The 20,744-nt window shown below is 43.7% G+C and overlaps 1 protein-coding gene across 1 annotated transcript; it reads right to left on the reverse strand.

The window, feature by feature from the left end:
- Positions 1–1,004: 1,004 nt before the first annotated feature.
- Positions 1,005–20,200, reverse strand: LOC128406378 (phosphorylase b kinase regulatory subunit alpha, skeletal muscle isoform-like). Its single transcript, XM_053373713.1, has 30 exons — positions 20,040–20,200; positions 18,074–18,232; positions 17,268–17,315; positions 16,890–17,058; positions 16,616–16,698; positions 15,172–15,252; positions 14,981–15,079; positions 14,256–14,402; positions 14,085–14,138; positions 13,811–13,933; positions 13,635–13,730; positions 13,450–13,557; positions 13,295–13,373; positions 11,792–11,926; positions 11,074–11,183; positions 10,657–10,801; positions 8,363–8,441; positions 8,082–8,161; positions 7,506–7,682; positions 7,344–7,426; positions 6,804–6,940; positions 6,332–6,488; positions 6,132–6,211; positions 4,815–4,893; positions 4,471–4,600; positions 3,552–3,653; positions 3,235–3,464; positions 2,798–2,851; positions 2,137–2,337; positions 1,005–1,793 (listed from the first exon to the last, which is right to left on the reverse strand). Exons 1-30 carry the CDS (start codon positions 20,115–20,117, stop codon positions 1,620–1,622), a joined length of 3,477 nt encoding a protein of 1,158 aa, XP_053229688.1. The 5' UTR covers positions 20,118–20,200; the 3' UTR covers positions 1,005–1,619.
- Positions 20,201–20,744: the final 544 nt, after the last annotated feature.

The following is a 20,744-nucleotide window of genomic DNA, read 5'->3' on the forward strand; positions in this document are numbered from 1 at the left end:
ATTTATATTTATAATTATTTATAATTATTTTCCATGAACCGCCCTGAGACCACCAAGTATATATGTGTGTGTGTATACTTTTATATCATATGTATAATATATCATAATGTATCTCTAAATTAGCTATATAATTTATATTGATTTGCATCTTTCTATCTACCCATATTTACAATCAGCTCCAAGCAACAAACTTTTTCACTTCTAAAATGAAAACAGGAGGGGAAGTGTGTGGGGTTTTTTGGGTGGGGGGGAGAAAATTGTGATTTGTGTGAGAAATTTTGGGCAATATTGGGCGATATCATTAAGGAGTGTCTCCACCCCCATCGTTCTACCCGGACACTGAGGTCCAGCACCGAGGGCCTTCTGGCGGTTCCCTCACTGCGAGAAGCCAAGTTACAGGGAACCAGGCAGAGGGCCTTCTGGGTAGTGGCGCCTTCCCTGTGGAACACTCTCCCACCAGATGTCAAAGAGAACAACTACTACCAGGCTTTTAGAAGACATCTGAAGGCAGCCCTGTTTTGGGAAGCTTTTAATGTTTGATGTATTACAGTATTTTAATATTCTTTTGGAAGCCGCTCAGAGTGGCTGGGGAAGCCCAGCCAGATGGGCGGGGTATAAATAATAAATTATTATTATTATTATTATTATTATAAAATTACGAATAAGTGAATAAATTTTCCATTGAAGAGCAAAGAAACGAAGAGGCTGTGGAGAGGATTCGAACTCGGAGATGTGGACAAGAAATGGCTACAAGATATCTAAATATGCAACACATTTAGTAGCATTTCATAGTAGGATTTCATTCCCCCAAATCGTTTTGAAAGCAAAATCATTTCAAATCGAAAAATGAAATTAAGGCATTTTATTGGAGACTTTTGATCGCCAAAATCATTTCAAAACCAAAATCATTTCAAATCAGAAAACAAAATTAAGGCATTTATTGGGAAACTTTTGGTCGCCAAAATTGTTTCAAAAACAAAATAATTTCAGATCGGAAAATGGAATTAAGGCGTTTCAATCTACAAAATCATCATTTCCAACATAAAAAGGACCTTTTATAGAAGTTATCAAAATCATTTCAAAACCAAAAGGAAAGGAATACATTTTATTTGGGGCTTTCCATCACCTTCCTTGGCGCATGGTATTTTTGATTTTTAATAATCATTTAAATTATTATGTTTAAGAATTATTAAAATGATTAAATACTTTGAATAATTAAAGGATTTATGTAATTAAAAAAATTAAAAACCCATGCATTTATTTAAATTTTTTAAATTATTAAATAATCTTTAAATTTTAAAATTATAGAAATGATTACATAATTTTTAAATTTAACAAACACTGAAATGATTAAATCATTTTTAAATTGATAATTGAAATGATTAAATGATTGTTAAATTTAAAAATCATTGAAATGATTACCGGGTAAATGATTTTTAAAATTCAACAATTAAAACCATACTTTTCATAATTTCAAGCCTTCAAACGCCACAGCCTTGAAAAATCTTCCCTCCCTTAATAAAAAACTCCCTTTAATTGTGTTGGGAAACCTAATTTGCATATAATTTGCAAGGCAAAGGCAAGATAGAAAGACTATTGAGAGATTTGTTCGTTCTTGGCTACTGCATGCTGCAGCCGGCTTCGGGGAGGAACTCCTGCAGGTAGGTGATGGCCACTTTGGACAGGTAAGTCATGGTGCCAAAGCGCCCGCTGGGGGCGCTGTCATAAAGCAAGGTGCAGATGCCTGTGGCAGGGTCCCTCTCCAGCATGGCGTCATCCGCACCCAGGACTTTCTGCATTTGGTGAAAAAAGGAAAGAGGAGACAAGAGTCAAGGCCAGAGAGCAGAAATCGGTGCCATTATTTCATTTTTGACACCAATGTCACCAGCTTAGCTGCTCCGTTTCCCCAGGAACTATGCTGTGGGGCCGGGTGATCGATCAATAAATCATCCCAAACAGGTGCAGAAAATCAATAAAGACAATCGGCCAAAAATACGGGTGAGATGTCGCCGTTCGGCGCCGCGATCCCACTTCTAACACCAATTTTGCAAGCAACGCTGCTCTGTTTCCCTGGGAATGGTGCTGTGGGGCTTGGGTGATCAATCAACTGCCCCACCCAAGGGTGCCCGCCCTCACCTGCTCCTGGCGGAACGCTTCGTCCGCCATCTTGATGATGTCATCGATGCTGACAAGCCTCCCAGCTCCATCAAAGTCGACCTCAGCCAACAAGGTCAACACCCAGATGGTTTCCACGCAGAGCTGCCGGTATTCTGGCTGCGGGATCTTGTTCAGCGCCGACTCGACGCCAACGGCGAACTTGATCTCACCCGGTGTCATCTGTCAAAAATGGAAAACGGGCGTCAGGATTTGAACCCGTGTCCAGCGGGAAACGGTAAAGAAACCAGGGGAGACTCTCCTCTCTCTCGTTCTTGCTCTTTTCATCTCTGTTTTGATCCCTCTTTTTTAAACTCTTTTTCAACCTCTCTCTCCATCTCTCTCTTGATGTCTCTCTCTCTCTACATCACCATCTGTCTCCCTCTTTCTCTCCCTCTTATCTCTTATCTCTTTCCTTCTTTCTTTCTTTCTCACTCTCTTTCAACCTCTCTCAATCTTTCCATCTTTCTTTCTCTCTCTTTCAATCTCTCCATCTCTCTATGTCTCCATCTTTCCCTCTCTCTCTTTATCTGTCTTTCAATTTCTCTGCCTCTCCCCGTTTCCATCTTTCTATCATCATCATCATCATCATCATAAGTAGTATTATTATTATGTGCCAGTAGGGAAACCGAGTTGCCATTACCTCTTGGGTGGCGGAAGACGGGAGGACAAAGCCACCGATGGATAGACCATGGCACTAGGAAGAAAAGAGTGGAAATGGAGTCACCCTCTTGACAAATTTGCACCCAGGACCTGCTCCAGAGTCACACTCAGATTTGTGCTCGCTCTAGATTCAGACTCAAAGAGACTAGCGCATGCACCAGATTCAGCCTCATGCACTTAGGATCCGAATTCAGGAGATCCGCATTCACTCCAGATTCGTCCTGGCACACTTTGGATTCATACTCAGATGTGTGCCTGCTCCGGAGTCATGCTCAGACTTGCACACACACCAGATTCGACCTTGCACACTTCAGATCCAAACGCAGGAGATTCGCATTCACTCCATATTTGGCCTCATAAAACTCAAATCTGGGAGATTCGATCCTGTTCTGGAGTCACACCAGATTTGGCACTCACCTTCTGCAGGACCTTCCACACCTTCGGATAGAAGCCCACTGGCACCCGGTTGAGGGCGCCATCGAGACGCCGTCGCCGTCGCCACCCGCCTTGACGCGTCTCCTTGGTGGGGCGCCAATCACCCCCCTGCTGGATCTCGCTCCGGAGCTGGGCGATTCCGGCACGCTCTGTTTTGGTGGCGCCAGCCATTTCGCGGATGGAGACACCTGGTGCCGAGTCAGCGGTACGCACTGCAGGGAGACAGCAGGGTTCTCAGTGCTGGATCGGGGTGGAAGGGAGCCCCCAGAGTAATCTAGTCTGACCCTGCAAGGACTGACCGCTGCGCTCGACGCCGAATTCCTTTCCGCTCAGAATGTGGTGCAGGAGGCTTTTGACGTCTGATGGGCTGAGGTTCAACAAGGTCTGCGTGGCTTCGTCGGCTGGGAGATAGGGAGGGAGAGGGGAAAGGAAGAAAGAAGGGAAGAGGGAAAGGAAGGCAGAAGAAGCAGAGAATGAAAGAAAATAAAGAAGAGCAAGCAAAGAAAGCAGAGAAAGGAAGAGAAAGAAAGAAGAGAAAGCAACAAGAAAATGCAGAGAAAGGTAGGAAGAAGAAAGAACAAAGAATGAAGAGAAAGGAAGAAGGAAGAGAAAGAAGAATGAAAGAAGAGAGGAATAAATAAAAAGCAGAGAAAGGAAGAATGAGAAAGGAAGAAAGGAGAATGCAGAGAAAGAAAAAACATAAAAAAGAGAAAGAAAGAGAGAAAGAAGAGAAAGAAGAGAAAGAAGAGAAAGAAGAGAAAGTAGAGGAAGGAAGGAAAGAAGGGAAAGGAAGGAATGAGAGAGGAGAGGAAGGAAGGAAGAAGACAAAGCAGAGGAAGAAGGAAAATGGAAAGGCAGAAAGAGCAGAAAGAGAAAGGAAGAGAAAGCAGAAAGAAGGAATGAATATAAAGAAAGAAAAAAGAGAAAGAAAGAAAAAGAAGCAAAGGGGGGAAGAAGAGAAAGAAGCAGACAAAGAAAGAGAAAGACAATGCCATATATCTGCTATTATATGGGGAAAATATGGTATTTCTCCTATTATACGGAGCAATCCCCTACATCTGCTGTTATGCGAGGGAGGGGGTATACTGTATTTCTCCTATTATACGGCACAATGCCGTATATCCATTATATGAGAAAAATACCGTATTTCTCCTATTATATGGGACAATTTCGCCTATTTTATGGAATTGGTGGCCTTGTGACTAGGCTCCTGCCTACCTGAGCACGACAGCGACTGCGCCAGCTCAGTCGCCATCACCTGGATGATGAGCCCAATGCGGAGGCGGAACATTTCGGCAAAGAGGGCCGGCTGCGTCCGGATGTACATGGCCAGGTAAACCATAATTTCCTGGAACCAGAAGAGAGGGAGAAACTATGACTCCCAGAGGATTACAGTTCCTGGAGAGTAAATCTCCAGGGAATGAACTACGACTCCTGGAGGACTATGGTTCCCAGGGAGCAAATTTCCGGGGAACAAACCACTGTTCCCGGGAAAGCCGGGTGCCCAGAGTTCCTGGAAAACGGGGTCCCCGCCACTGTTCTCCCCAGCACCCAGCACTCACCTGGGTCAAGATGCAGACGCTAAGGTTCCCCTCACTGGCATCCTCAATCAGGCGCGTGAGCTCCTCATATGGAAGGGGGCTGGCAGGGAAAAACAGCTGAGTTGGGAAGCCGAGAGTCATCTAGTCTGACCCCGATGAAGGCAATAATGTCTTACCAGACATGAAAATTGAATCCAGGACACTGGGATCGAGAGTCGCCAGCTCTACCAACTGTTTTGTATTTTTACGCAACATTTCGATGACAAATTTAATAAGGATCATAATTTAAATTTAAATAATTTAGATTTGCGGAAATTAAGAATAATTAAAAAAAGTGATAATACTAAGTTAAAAATTTTAAGCTTACATTTAATTTAAATCTGAACTTAAATTGGCGAATCTAAAAAAATTAATTTAATTTAAATGATTTAAATTTATGGAAAGTAAATATTTAAATTTTAAAAATAAGGCATTATGGTAAGTCAAAAAATTTAAGCTTACATTTAATTTAAATCTGAAATTGAATTTAAATATTTAATACCTAACCACTTTAATTTGAAAATTTAAATGTAGAATTTAAATTCAAGTTAAATGTAAATGTAAACATTCAATAATAATCATTTTGTTTTTAAGTTGTAATCATTCAACTTGTTTTTATTATTGCTTGTAAGCCGCTCTGAGCCCGGCCTTGGCTGGGGAGGGCGGGGTATAAATAAAAATTATTATTATTATTATTAAAATTTCAAAATTTTAAGCAATTGAATTTGGATTGTACTTAAATTTAGAAATTTTATTAGTAATTTAAGTCTAAAAATAATTTTAAATTTTAAAACAAAATTAGCATTAAATTTAAATCAATTAAATTGAAAATGAAAAAACTGACAATAATTTATAATTTAAAATTAATATTAAATTGAAAAATTCAATTAGTAATAACAATAAATTCATACCTTTAGTATTCTACCTGTCATGGCCCATTTTCAGTTGGCCTGTACCAGCAAATTAAAAAGCTTTAAGTTAAATTAAATTAAATTAAATTAAGTCTCTGAAAAGAGAGATGACTTTTGTACAATGAGAATGCAAGAAAATCAAATTAATTAATTGATTGATTGATTAACCTAGGAGATTAAAGCTGAGCCCATCCTCCAGCTCCCAGTAAGGATACTGGGACTAGGGCCAACATGCCCCTGGTGCAAGAGACATGGGTTTGACCCCTTCTGGAGGTCCAGATACCCCCATTTTGCCCCCGATTATCTCCCCGGTTAGGATTGCCGCCCGATTGCCTTCCCTGTTGGGATAGCCCAGTGCCGGAATCGAGTGGCGACCCCAAAAACTCACGCTGAGATGGTCCGTTCGCGAGGCTCCGGGGGGAGACCCACGGTGAGGTGCTTCTGGTGTGACAGGAGGCTGGTACAGGCCTGGGGAGAGAGAAGGGTACCTTCTCATCTACATTGACCCCCTTGAACTCTTCCCAAAAGGAGGCTGCCCAGAACCCTATGTTTTCTTCAAAATTTTAAAATTTTTCAAAATATCCCAACCTCATCCAAAGCTTCCGCCTTCTTTCTCAGGACACCGGAAATGTAGCGGATCAAGCCCCACTGCCGAGCGGTTCCAGCTTTCGAATACAGCTCTGTGAGGAGGTCACCCACGGTGGCTCCCGCCTCACCATATAGCTCCGTCTCCCAATCGGGACCCCTAAAAGGAAGTGTCCAAGTCGGAAGGGGACCCCAGAAGGTCATCCAGTCCAACACCATCTTAAGAGCCAATAATGGCAGAGAAATAGCATTTGAGTGGGATTATGGGAAAGATTATGGAAAACAATAACATAAAATAAGGAAGGAGGGGAGGGAGAAGGGATCCTGTGCAAGTGCTCTTAAGTCCCAGGGAAAGGACCCGGGGTCATCCAGTCTAACTCCCCGCAACGCAGGGCGATATACAGATTTAATCAATTCACCGAGGCCCGAAGTTCTCATGAAGGAAACGCCAATGGAAGAAAACTTTAGTTCCTACTTGAGGCTGTACAATATGGATAGGCAGTTGGCCTGATCCTGCAGGGTGGCGCAAGCCCGGAGCTGATCCACCAATGACCGGCAGTCCACGTTCCCGTCGGCATCTTTTGGGAGGTCTGCCTCAGCGGGGAAAGACGTCTGGGGGCAGGGAGGGAGGCTGGTTGAGTGAGGAGGCACCCCAAATGTCACCCAGCAAAACCCACTACGAGGGGTCTCAAAATGAAATGGGAAAATGCCCTCCCTCTTATGTAGCTTTACAAAAAGGGAAAGAAAGAAACCTTCCCTCTGGCTTGGCTTTGAGAAATGAGAGTTTGGCATTGCGAGGGAAAAGCCTTGCTCCCAATGGGCTTCAAGAAATGGGAGGTTCTGGCAGGAGGGGAAAGCCCTCCCTCTTATGTGGCTTTAAAGAAAGGGAGGGGAAAAGGGGTTTTTACCTTCTATGGGTTGGCTTTGAGAAACGAGTGTTTTCTGCAGAATTGAAAAGCTCTCCCTCTTGCATGGCTTTTCCTGCCCCCAAACCCAATCAGAACTGGCTACTCACCTTGCCATCTGGCGGCAACCCCAGAAGGTGGACTGAGTGGCGTGACTCCTGGAAGAGGCTGGAAGGGATGTACATGTCGACGTCTGCAAGGAGAAGGTGGAACGGTTGGGCTGGAACCCAGAGGTCATCCAGTCTGAATCGCTTCTGGGAGGCCATACTTACTCTCCACGTGGAGCTCCTTCGCCTTCGACCGCAGAGACACCAAGTCCTGGGTGGTGCGCACCGCCGCCCGGAAGCGGTGCAAGCCGGCTTTCTGAGCCACAGGCGGGAGGTGGGCCTTGGGAGCCGCCTGGTGGAGGAGATGGTCCAGGTATTGGGCCACCTCGTCACAGATGTCCGCTGGAAAAGAGAGAGGGGTGATGTTTCTCTGTGAAAAGAGGGGACATCCTACCATCCCTTCTGACATGTCTCCAATGGGATCTGGGACACCTTTAAGGCAGCGTCTGTGTAGCCCAGAAGGTCTGGATTTGAACCCTTTGCCAAAAATGGGGAAGTCCTATTCTATCCCCTCCAGCTTATCTCTGATGACATGGGACAGCACTCCGACTGGGATGCTTTTAAGGCTGCGATCAAGACGATAAGGTTCGTCTCCAGTCCGAGCGAGCGATTGCAAAGAGGGACGTCCGGAGGGTATGTTCCGGGTTCAAGCCACCAATGCCCTCTGATCGTTCCAGGTTCGAATCACAAGCCAGGATGGCTTCAAAAAAGCTGCGGCATGGGAACACACCAAGGGCTTACCATCTGGCCCAGCGTCCATGAAACTCAGATGGGAGTGGCACGAGGTGGTGAGGAAGTCCAACAGGCGACCGGTCTGGATCCTGCAAGGATCAGAGAATCATAGGTGACCCCCGAGGGATCCCTCCGAAATCGACCATCCTAAGAATGAAATCCTGGCAAAAGCTTCCCATAGATAAATCAACCAGATTCTTCTGTTGGGCTGATAATGATAACGATAATAATAATTTAACTATTTTGATGCCTCCCATCTGACAGCATTAAATGATTCCTGCAATCCTCACCTCGCTCCTCCGAAATATCCGTCCTGCAATTTCCGCAGCATGGCCAAAATGGCCGGGTGGATGCCATCACCACTGTCATCTGGCCAGGTGGAAGAAAGGAATGAAAAGGGAAGAAAGGGAAGGAGAGAAGGGAAGGAGAGAGAAGTTAGGATGGGAAAAGGCAGCCATCAGAATAGGAGAAGAACGAGATCGAAATAAGCAGCGTAAAAGGGTAGCCATGAAAATTCAAGTCAAATCAATCCCTGAAATTCAGTGGAATTTCTGAATTATATTTTTTAAAGGAAGTCAACAGGTTGAAAGAAAGTTGAAGGAAAGTTCAAGTTAATTTGTTAAAAAGTATGATATTTAATAAATTTTTGAAATTTAAATTCCTGAAACGTAAAAAAAAAATAGGTCCAAAAGTGAAGAGAAATGCGCATTGATTTGTTAACATTTCTGAAATGTCATAAAAATTCAAGACAAACTGTTAAGGGAAATGCGGACTAAAGCTGAATTTGTTAAGACTTATAACATTTAATAAATTCCTGAAATTGAAATTTCAAAAAATATGGAAGTCAAAAGATTAAGGGAAAGATGTGTTAATTTGTTAAAATTTCTGAAATGTAATACGAATTAAAGTCAAGCTGTTAAGGGAAATACATATCAAAGTTGAAGTGAATTTCTTAAAACTTCTAACTTTTTTTTTAAGCGTTTATTAATTTTCCAATAACATCCAATTAACATATCAAATCCAATCCAAAAAAACAAAAAAACAAAAACAAAAAATTTCCAATTGTCTTCCGAATTGTAATAATTTTTTGTTTTGGCTTCCCACGGTCTGAATTTTGAAGCGTTTTCAACATCATAGTCCTGCCTCTCATCATCATCAGTGGTTTTCATAATTCCATATCACGATTTTATCCTCCACGTTTTGTCTCTGGCTCTGTGATCCTCATTCATGTCAGAAAACAGACACTTATTTTTCTATGGAGTGCAGATTTGTCTGTATATTATACTCTTTCAGCTGTTTTTGTTTTTCATTGCACCGCTTCATTTAATTGCATCCATTCCAGACTCTTTGAGAATTGTTATTTTGGCAGCTCCCAAATTGTTATTCTTTCCCGTCAAGCTGTTATCAAAGAAACAGAGAGAAACCTCCTTCTAAAACTCCTTGTTGATTTATTCTTAAGCAGACTGTTTGCAATGTAGCCATATATCAGACAGTTAACAATTGGCCTTTGGAATCCACCCAGTCCCCTCTCCGGGCCCTAGATGGGGGCTGCCAGACATCTATTTAGCCCTTTCTCTTGCTCATAATAAAAAACTTCTTTTTGCAAACAGTTGTATATATAATATTGTTTCCAGTCTTTATGACCAACCATCAGTTAGCTCCTGTTTCTCTTAATCAGGGAGGTATTTCAGATATTCCATAAGTGCGTAGTGGGTAGACGCCATTTTGTTCTTTGTTTTCGTCTTTAACGGGCATTTCAAATCTTAAAAGAAAAGTGGCTGCGAATAGGTCCCAATTACATATAAAAGTCCATCTGTACTCACTTTTTGAAGAGCAATTTAGGTTCTTAATGAGGCTTGGCATGCAAAACGAATTGTTAATGTTAGAAGAAGAAGAAAAAACATACCAAGCCCCTCCATATCCCAAACATCATGATGAGGATCTCTTTGAACTTCGATCTTTTACACCAGAGACTGTACATACTGCAGGTTTTTCCCCAGCTTCATCAGTTCAGAGCGTGTCTGTTTGGTTTTCAAATCTTTTATATTTTCCCAAACAGATGCCTCCGGCTATGGGGTGGCATCACAGGAGTGTCAGTCCGTCTCTTGCTCCGTGACCCAGTGCCCCTGCCGTGGGGCAAACCGCGGGTCATCAAGACAGTCCTCCCCTGCCCTGGGGAGGCTGCCAGGGCTAATTACCCCCATATCAGCCCTGAATTATCGAAACGGCTGGAGTCCGATCGTGTGGGAATCTGCCATTTCCCACTGCCGGAAACAGGAAGCCAAAACTTCTGACTTTTAATAAAGATCCAATTTGAGCTGTTAAGGGCAATATGTATGAAAGTTGAAGCAAAGTTGTTAAAAATTGTTAAAAGGGAAACACGTACAAAAGATGATTTGTTAAAATTCAGGCAATTTAATTGAACGTTCTGAAATTTCAAAAGGGTTTTAAATGTCAGAAATTTAATTGAAATTTAGTTGAAAATTCCAAAATTTAATTTCTGAAATTCAATTGAAATTTCTGAAATTTCAATTTATTTATTTTTTTACAAATTTATTTTAAATTTAAAACACATGAGACACACCAAGCATCATGTGCGAGACGGGGAAGGTGATGGTGGGACGCCCTGTCATCCTCCAGCGGCTGCACAGGTAAGAGAGATCCGTCCGGAGCATTTCGACGATCATTTTGTTATCGAGCGCCAGGAAGAATTGCTGCTGGTCGAGAAACTGTGAGGAGGGAGGGAGAGGTGGGTAAACAAGGGTGGGAGGGGAAGGGGGGATATATTGAAACATTTTTTTGATCGTTGTATCCATGAAAGAGGAGAATGGAAAACGGTGCTTTCCCCCCAGAGGGGGAAATAACAGCTATGATCAAATTGGGGATTTTTTGTTAAGAGGATAAACTAATTGGCGGCGTTCTCCTGATTCACCAAATTTGCGGGGCGGGGGGGAGAAATTTGAAGGGGGTTGGACTGGATGACAGCCAGGGAACTTCCCACCTGTGGCGTGAACGCAAAGATGGTGCTCCGGATATCGTAGAACTTTGAGGTGCCCAGAACGCCCATGTGGCGGAAGGGGCGCCCACTGAGGGTCATGTGCTGGTTACGGCCTGTGGAGAAATAATAATAATAATAATAATAATAATAATAATAATAATATATTATTTACTCCCTGCCCATCTGGCTGGGTTTCCCTAGCCACTCCAACAAAAGAAAATAGAAATACATTAAAACATCAGCGGAAGGCAGTAGAAGACAGGAGTGCCTGGCGTGCTCTAGTCCATGGGGTCACGAAGAGTCGGACACGACTAAACAACTAAACAACAACAAAGCATCAGTTGTTTAAAACTTCCCTAAAATGTCATTCAAGGAAATGTTATAGGGTTTCGAACCCGCACCTTAGATGTTGCCTTAAAGGCGTCCCACATGTCTTCTGATTCTATCCTGCTCATTTTATGTTTATTTCCCATAATCCCACTCGAATACCTTTTCTCTGCCGTTCCTCCCCTTTATTTCTAAACGGAATCAATTATCGCACATGTTTTGGGGCTAGACTAAATGACCCAAGGGTCCCTTTCTCCTCTTCCAATTCTATCTTGCTCATTTTATTTTTATTTTATTTCCCATAATCCCACTCGAATGCCTTTTCTCCACTGTTCCTCCAATTTGTAATTTTTGGGGGTCAGACTAAATGACCTGGGCTCCCTTTCCACATCACCTAATCGGGCGTAGATATGGCTGAGGATCCTCGCCGGTTGCACCCGGATCGGACAGACGCCAGAAACCGTCTCCGCCTCAATCCCCTCCTTCCTCAAAGCCGATTGGATCCCCTCCGTCTCGGCCAAGATGCAAACTGTGGGGAAACCGGAGTTAATCTGGAGCCGCTCCGGTCCCGGAAAACCCCGAAACAGGCGTCAATCAAGGAATCAGAATTCAAACCCCAAATCCAAGTCTGGCCCAACCAGGGTCGTCAAAGCCCTCCGGACTAAACTCGGCTCCAATTTTATGAAATATCCTATTATGCTGGAGACTATTAAAGCACCAATAAAAATTTGGATGAATATAAATAAAAATAATAAGGATGACCCCTATCAACATGAGAAATTAACAATATGGGCCAACCCAAAATTAAAAATTGGAAATCAAGTAATAATTTGGCAAAATTGGATGAAAAAAGGTATTTTGACATTGAATCAATTAATTGATGAAAATTACAAATTTGTGGAATATAAGACTGCAAGTAAAGTATGGATTAACCAGTGAAACTCCATGGCAATACATCCAATTGAAACATATGTTGGAAAGGCAGTTTGGCTATAGCAGCATCGGAAACACCCATGCTGCTACAATATTCAATTTGTGCAACAAAAACAAAAAGCTCTACACTTGCACTATATAAAACCCTACTCAAGAGGAAGAAATATGATTTAGAATACGATATACAAAAATGGAGTGAAGAGTTGGGGGTACAGATAACAAATGATATATGGGAGTCAAGTCAACAGAAATAGTCTCCATGGATCTAAGACTAAGACTTATTCAGCAGAAAATAGTAATATTCAGAGTCCACTAGACTCCAGCAAAACTTTACCAGAAGAAAATAACAAATGCAGACAACTGCTGGAGATGTGGGAGTAAAAATGCGAACTTAGTACATATGATGATTAACTGCCCGATGATAAGATCATTTTGGTGCGAGGTGAGGATATTTATAGCAAGAGTAATAAAAAGAAATTGTTATTTAGGGGAACTGAACTTAATTCTAAATTATATTCCAGAAATGTGGGAGATTTCAAGGGGTCAAAAAAAATGGATGTACTGTGCTATATTAGAAGCAAAACAACTTGTTTTGATGAATTGGATGAGCCGCAAAAGATTCCATTGAGCACATGGATTGATAATATGGACAGACTAGCTACATACGAACGAATTGCATGTCGGCGCAAATTAAGAATGGATAAATATCAATAAATCTGGAAGGAATATTTAAGCGATAAGGCGGATAGTGGTGGGAAGTAGGGGGAGGAGAGAGAGGCGGGAAAATATTGTTAAAAAGGTGGTCATAGGTATATCAATGTATCCAAATCTGAATTGTCAAACTGTGTTATTATTGTTATTATGGTTTTTGTTGTATGTGTCTTTTGTGGTTGATGTTTGTATCAAAAAAATTATTAAATAACTTTATTTTATTTTTAAACCCCCCCCCCCGGAATGAGCTTACCTTGGACCACCACGTCTGGCTTGGGGACGGTCGAGAAGCGGCGGTTGAGAGGATCAATTTCGCCCGGCGCCAGGAAGCCCTAAGGAGGGGGGAGACGGGTTTGATTCCAGAGCAGGACCCTGAACCTGGGACCCCAGGCACCCAAGGGTGCTCACCTCAGAAAGGAGGCACCCCAAGATGTACAAGGACTGGCCCCACATCAACGGCAGCTTCCCCATCGGAACCCGGTCCACCGTGTGAGGGTTTTGGCATTCCTCGTCGACCTGCAGGGAGAGAAGGTTGCGGGTTCTAGAAATGGGAACCCAGACGGCAGACCCCCCCCCCAAATAAAACCGCTCACCTTGTCCGATGGGACGCTGTAGAGTTCTGGGATCAAGCGGATCCCGTCCTTCCCCTTGATGAGGATGCCTTCCAGGGCTTCCCGGTACTCCCGGACCTTTGGACAGACATGCATCAAACAGGGAATCGGAATTTGAACCCTGAACCCAACCTGGGTCATCAAAGCCCCCCCCCAACCTGCTCGTCATTGCCGCGAAAGATTCCGTCAATCAGCAGGTAGGTCCAAAAGAGTGGCCACTCGCACTCGATACTCTCAAAAAGCTTCAGCTCGGAGGGTTCGTAGTAGAGGCGTTGGGGGTCCTGGGAAAATAAGAAAATAAAGAAGTTAAAGTAAAGAAATAAATATAAAAATGAAATGAACAAATAAAATAAAAACTAAAAACAAACAAACAAAATTAAAATTGAAAAACATATAAAATAACAAAACAAAACAGAACAGAACAAAACTCACCTCTTTGGGAGTCCGGTAGCCATCGCGGAGGAACCGGCAACAACCGTAGCGACCCTTTGGAAGAGGAGGAAGGGGAAACTGCTTTACAAATAATTTTTACTGATTTTTCCCAATGTGACTTTTTAAAAAAGAAATGAGAAAATGATTAATTTTTAAAGAAAATTTTTTTGCCTGCAGCTTGTCGATGATTTCCCGCTTGGTTTTCTCCACCACCTCAGCGTCCTCGACGGCAAAGGCTGGGTACGAGATGATGGACAGGAGGCTGGCGTCAATCTCCTTGGAAGCCGACGCCCTCGGCAGCATCGAATGGAGGATGGACTGCAGGGAGAGGCAGACGAATCATAGAGCACCATCCTAGAAGGGTCATCTGGTCTAACCCCCTCAAGAAAAGGGAGACCAGGAAAGCAGGATGCAATCATAGAGCCGGAAGAGACCCAAGGGCCACCAAATTTCAAGGCTAATTTCAAATTGTGAAAGTGAGTTAAAAATTTTTAACTTTTAATGTTAATTTTAAATTTTACTTTTTCTTTATTTTAAATTTTAAATGTTAATTTTAAGTTTTAAATGTTAATTTAAAATTTTAATGTTAATAATTTTGTTTGATGTCATTTTTTTGTTAATTGTTCCATTTTCCTTGTTAATTTAAAATTGTAAAGTTTCAATGTCCATTTAAAATTTCCATTTCTATTCAATTTCAATTTTCAATTTTAAAAGTCTCGGGCATCCGGGACGGGTGGCCCTCCAAGCTCTGTGTTCAAAACAAACACCCTGAGGAGGAGACTAACTAGAACCCTCTGGATTTTAATTTTGGGAATTTTCTAAATTGTAAATTTTCAAAATTTTCAGAAATTAAGGTATTTCGGTAACTCGACCCCCTGCCGAACCCAGGTCTGTACCAGGCAGTGCTGCACCTCGTCCGACAACACATGGATCACTGATTGGGGGCTTCCGTTGGCCCCGAACAGGTCCAGCTCGTCCAAGGCCTCGAGGGCCGCCTGCAGAGGGAGAAAGAGCACCCATGGATGAGCACCCATGCTTAGGCACCCCTGAGTGGGCACCTGATCCCGCCTCGCACCGTGCCCCTCACCTTGGCCATGCCGACTGAGCTGGCGTTGAGCTCCGTGATGCCCCGGTTAGTCTTGTCACCACGTTCCCAGATCCCGAAATCCTGCCCCACAAAAAAATGGGTTATTATTATTATTGGGGGTATTAGGGGCTACTGTTTTTATTATTGCTATTAGTAGCAGCTATTATGATCTTGAGTTCGGATTATGGGCTTATTATTTTTATAAGGAATTCTTCTGAGGGGTGTTTGTTATTCTTAGGGGTTTGTTATTCTTATTTGGTTGACCATTTTTATTAGGCGTTATTATTATTGATATTATTAGGAGTTACAGTGGTACCTCGGGTTACAGACGCTTCAGGTTACAGACTCCGCTAACCCAGAAATAGTACCTCAGGTTAATAATTTTGCTTCAGGATGAGAACAGAAATCGCACAGTGGCGGCAGCGGGGAGGCCCCATTAGCTAAAGTGGTGCTTCAGGTTAAGAACAGTTTCAGGTTAAGAACGGACCTCCAGAACGAATTAAGTTCTTAACCTGAGGTACCACTGTATTACGATCATGGGTTCCTATAATTTTTTATTTTTTAGTGGGTTTATTCTTCTTAGGTTTGTTACTCATACGGGTTATTATTATTGTGGTTTATTAGGCGTGACTGTTTTCCTTAGGGGATATTATTATTGCTATTATTAGGGACTTATTACAATCATGGGTTTGGATCAAGCTTTTATTATTTTTATTAGGGGTTCTTCTTCTTAGGTGTGATTCTTTGGGGTTTCTTATTCTGTGGCATTATTCTTATTAGGGGTTATTATTATTGCTATTATTATGGGTTATTTTATTATTTTATTGGTTATTTTATGGGTTATTCTTATGGCTTATTATTATCATGGGTTATTATGGGTTATCTTTATTATGGATTAGTACTAGGGGTTATTATTTTTATGGATTACTAATATGGGTTATTATTCTTGAGGTATTATTCTTATATTATTCTTATTAGGGGTTATTTTTCTTGCTATTATTAGGAGTTATTATGATCACAGGCTCAGATTAAGGGTCTATTATTTTTATTATGATTTATTTTTATGGGTTGTTCTTATGGCCGATTATTATTATTATGTGTTAGTATTAAAGGTTATTGCTTTCATGGATTCCTACTATGGTTTATTATGCTAATAGGTTGTTCTTAGGGGCTTTTATTCTAATGGGTAATTATTATTTATAATTTTTATTATGGGTTATTTTTAGGGATTATTATTTTTATTAAGGATTATTCTTACAACTTAATATTATCATGGTTGTTATGTTTTTTATTTGTTAGTATTAGGGGTTGTTATTTTTACAGATTCCTATTATGGGTTTGTTATTCTGAACGGTTCTTATCACAATGGGTTCTTATCGGTTTCTATTTTTATTGTGATTATTTTTCTCAGGGGCTGCACTCGGCGCCACCCACCCCAACCCACCGCTGTTTTATACGCTGCTTCTATGTAGAAAACCAGGTTTTGCACGAAGTTGACTTCATCCAGGCTGTGGACGATATGCAGCCCTGCAAAAAGAAAGGTAATAGCATAATTAAAAAAACAATAATAAAAACAGAATAATAATAAAAATAATAATAGAATAACATAAAATAAAAACAAAACAAAACAACAACAACAACAATACACTAATAATAATAATAATAAAAGAATAATAACAGAATAAAATAAAAGAATAAAATAAAATAAAATATCTCACCTGATGCTGTCATCTGGGCCAGCATTAGGAGGTACAAGGAGGTGGCGTCCAGTTGCAAGTGACCCCACTGGTCGTCACCGACGACGGTGGCACAGGTTCCGGGTGCAAATTTGGCATGCAGAGCATCGCGGGGGCTCTGGGTATATTTAAAGGCCTCCACTTTGTCCACCTGGAAGAAAAATGGGACATCTAACCTGACCCCAAATATCAGCTCTGGGAAATGCTGGAAAAACCTCCCTGTGTGGTCCATAAAATGGCAGGGAATTGAGGGATGGGACACCCCAGTGGTCATTTAGCCAGACCCCGAATATCAGATCCGGGAAATGTTGCAAAAACATGGGAAGGTACACCTAGCGGTCATCAAGCCTGACCCCCTACCTGTCTCATCATGCACTGCAGCAGGCCTCGCATCAGCTTGACCACGCTCTGCGGGGAGAAGAAAAACGCCGCTGTAAACTCAAAACTCGAACTCGGGACGGACAACCCCAAAGCTCCTCCAACCCAGGCCCGAGGCCAGGGGTTCAAATTGCCGACCTGGAGATCCGCAGCCAATAGAGTTTGTTTGTCTGTACTCGCTTTTTTCCGCTCTGCTTTTCGACTTGGCATTTCAGGCAACCCTAGGAATCGGGTTTCGATCTTGCCCCCACCCCTGCCCCGGGGTCATGGCAGGACAGGCAGAAAACAGCTGCCCCGGCTGAGAGGCGCTGCGGCTCTCAGGTTACAGCGCGAGATAGGGAGATGTATTGCCAGCAAGGAGGACCCAAAAGAGGATTCCCAAGAAGGGTGCTTCCCCACCCCAGGGTCGGGGGGGAAGGGAAAAGCCAGCCTTTTGGGGAATGGGTTTTGGGTTGTGGGTGCGAGTTCTTCACCCGCCAGGAAGCCTTCAGGCCAGAGGGGTGGCAGCCTAGCAATATGCTCAGCGCCTTGGATAATATTATTTTAATTTCATTTCATAGAATCATAGAATCATAGAGTTGGAAGAGACCACAAGGGCCATCAAGTCCAACCCCCTGCCAAGCAGGAAACACCATCAGAGCACTCCTGACATATGGTTGTCAAGCCCCTTCATTTTCATTTTCACTTTGTTATTGTGTTCTATCTTATTGTATTGTATTTTTCTTTTCTTTTAATTTCTTTCCCTCCCTATTTTATTTTATATTATTTTCCAACTTTGCCCTAGTTACCTGCTCCAGCTCATACGCCTTGGCCTTGTCCTCGTCGCGGTCAGCATTCTTGCGGTAAGCCAATCCCAGCGCCCAAACTGCCAGGACGCTGTAGACATTGTCACGGACCCAGGCGTCCGGGTGGTCAGCGCTGGCTGGCAGCAGGCCCGTCACGGGGTTCTGCAGAGAGATGGGCCTGTTGAACACCTGCCTGCTTGCACACCCTGTAAAAAGCCCCCTCAGGCACTCCACCTGTTGAATATCTGCCTGCCTACCAGACATTTCCATGCCTTCAAACCCTTAAAAAAAAACCTACTGCTCCGCCTGTTGAACTTCAACTGCTTGGGTGCCGGACATTTCCATGCCTGCCCGTCGTACAAAAAGCCACCATCTGCTGCTCTGACTTGAACTCCTGCCTGCCTGCCTGCTGAACATTTCCATGCCTTCACACAATGCAAAAGGCCGTTCGCTGCTCCACCTGTTAAACTTTTGCCTGCCTAGGTGCTGAACATTCCCATGCCTTCCCATCCTGCAAAAAGCCCGTCTTTGCCACTCCGCCTGTTGAACGTGCCAAACATTTCCATGCCTGTAAGCCCTGCAAAAGGCCTCATCTGTCGCTCCACCTGTTGAACTCCCATCTGCCTGCACACCCTGAAATTTCCCTCATCCACCTCTCCACTTGTAAATCCTGCCTGCTTACTCATCCTTGAAAATGCCCCATCCGCAGCTCCACCCGCTGAAATTCTGTCTGACTGTTGAACATTTCCATGGCTTCATGCACTGCAAAAAGCCCTAGTCTGCCGCTCCACCTGTCAAACTCCCATCTGCCTGCACGCTGAACATTTCCATACCTGTCACCCACTGCTCTGCCTGTTGAACATCCGCCTGCCTGCCTGCTGAACATTTCCAAAGTCTTCCCGCCCTGCAAAAAGGCCCCATCCGCTGCTCCACCGGATGACCTCCCGCCTGCCCTCACACAATGCAAAAAGCCCTGTCCGCCACTCCACCTGTTGAACTCCCGTCTGTGTGCAGACCCTGAAAAAGCCCTCATATGCCACTTCACTTGTTAAACTTCCACCTGCATATGTGCTGAACATTTCCATATGTTTACGCCCAGCAAAAAAACCCATCCACTGCTAAACCTGTTTAACTCCCATCTGCCTACTCACCCTAGAAAATGCCCCAGCTCTTGAACTTCTGCCTGCCTGTGTGCTGAACATTCCCATGCCTGCCCATACTTGAAAAAGCCTCATCTGTTGCTGCACCTGTTGAACTCCCACCTGCCTGCACACCCTGAAAAATCCCTCATCCGCTGCTCTACCTGTAACTCCCGCCTGCCTACTTGTCCTAGAAAATGCCCCATCTGCTGCTCCGCCTGTTGAATTTCTGCCTGCCTCCATGCAGAACATTTCCATGGCTTCATGCACTGCAAAAAACCTCGCCCATAGTTCCGCCTGTTGAACTTCAGCCTGCCTGCGTTCTGGACATTTTCATTCCAACCCCCACCCACCGCTTCATCTGTTGGGCTCCCGCCTGCCTGCAAAAAACCCACCCACCCGCTGAACTTCCGGCCTGCACCCCGAACATTTCCATGCCTGCATTCAATGCAAAAAAGCCCCGTTCGCCACACCGCCTGTTTAACTCCCACTTGCCCAAAAGCCCCACCCACCTGTTGAACTTACGCCTGCCTATTTCTAAGCCTGCCCGCCATACAAAAAAGACCCGTCCGCCGCTCTACCTGTTGAACTCCTTCTTGCCTGCAAAAAAGCCAACCACTGCTCCGCCTATTGAATTCCCGCCTGCCTCCCTGCAAAAAACCCACCCACCTGTTGAACTTCCGCTGGCTTTCAGGCCGAACATTTCCACGCCTGCATTCAATGCAAAAAAGTTCTGTTCGCTGGCTGCACCACCTGTTGAACTCCCACCTGCCCACCTACACCCCAAACCCTACGCTCCGCTCCATCCGTTGAACCTCCGCCTGCCTGACCTGGTGCCCGAGGATCGTTTTCTGAACGAGGCGGGCATAGCCGTCCAAGCGGACCCCAGAATTGCTCCTGCTCCGCATGACTCTCGAGCTGCTCTGGAGCCCAGCTGGTGCGCCAACGTAACCAACCTCTCCTGGCCCCGCCTACTTAACCCCTCCTCTGCAGACACCGAACTCCCGATCCACCCGCTCTATACGACGCTGCCCAGCGGAAAAGGGGTTAAACTGCCTCTGGCCGACCCTGGCAGCGCGGTAGCCCAAGAGACCGAAACCCTTACCAAAAAAAAAAAGCGGGGCTCAGACTGATCCCCAGGAGCCGCTCCACTAGAAGAAGCGGGGCTTCTGCGCCGAATCCTCACCTCCGCCCCGCCTCGCCAAGGTCATCGGAGTGTGGACTAGCGCCCTGCCAGGACCTGCACCCGGCGTCTCCGGATAGCTTCTATTATACTGAGCGGTTTGGCCTGGAGCGTTTCGGGAAAGGCGTTCCCCCTTAGGGGCAGAGAAGGAACTGCGTCTACTCCTTCGTGTTTTCTTACTAGTTTTTATTTGTTATTATTGCTTTCTTCCTAATAATTATAAGAAAACAATCATAATAACGCTTTCTTCCTCTTTTTATTATTTTCTTCTTAAGTTGCTTTATTATTAGTATTGTTTTCTTCTTAATAAGCAATTTTTCTTTTTGCTGCTTTGTTATCTTTTTATTCTTTC

The sequence above is a fragment of the Podarcis raffonei genome, chromosome Z (genome assembly GCF_027172205.1).
Source record: "Podarcis raffonei isolate rPodRaf1 chromosome Z, rPodRaf1.pri, whole genome shotgun sequence".
NCBI classification, from domain to species: domain Eukaryota; kingdom Metazoa; phylum Chordata; class Lepidosauria; order Squamata; family Lacertidae; genus Podarcis; species Podarcis raffonei.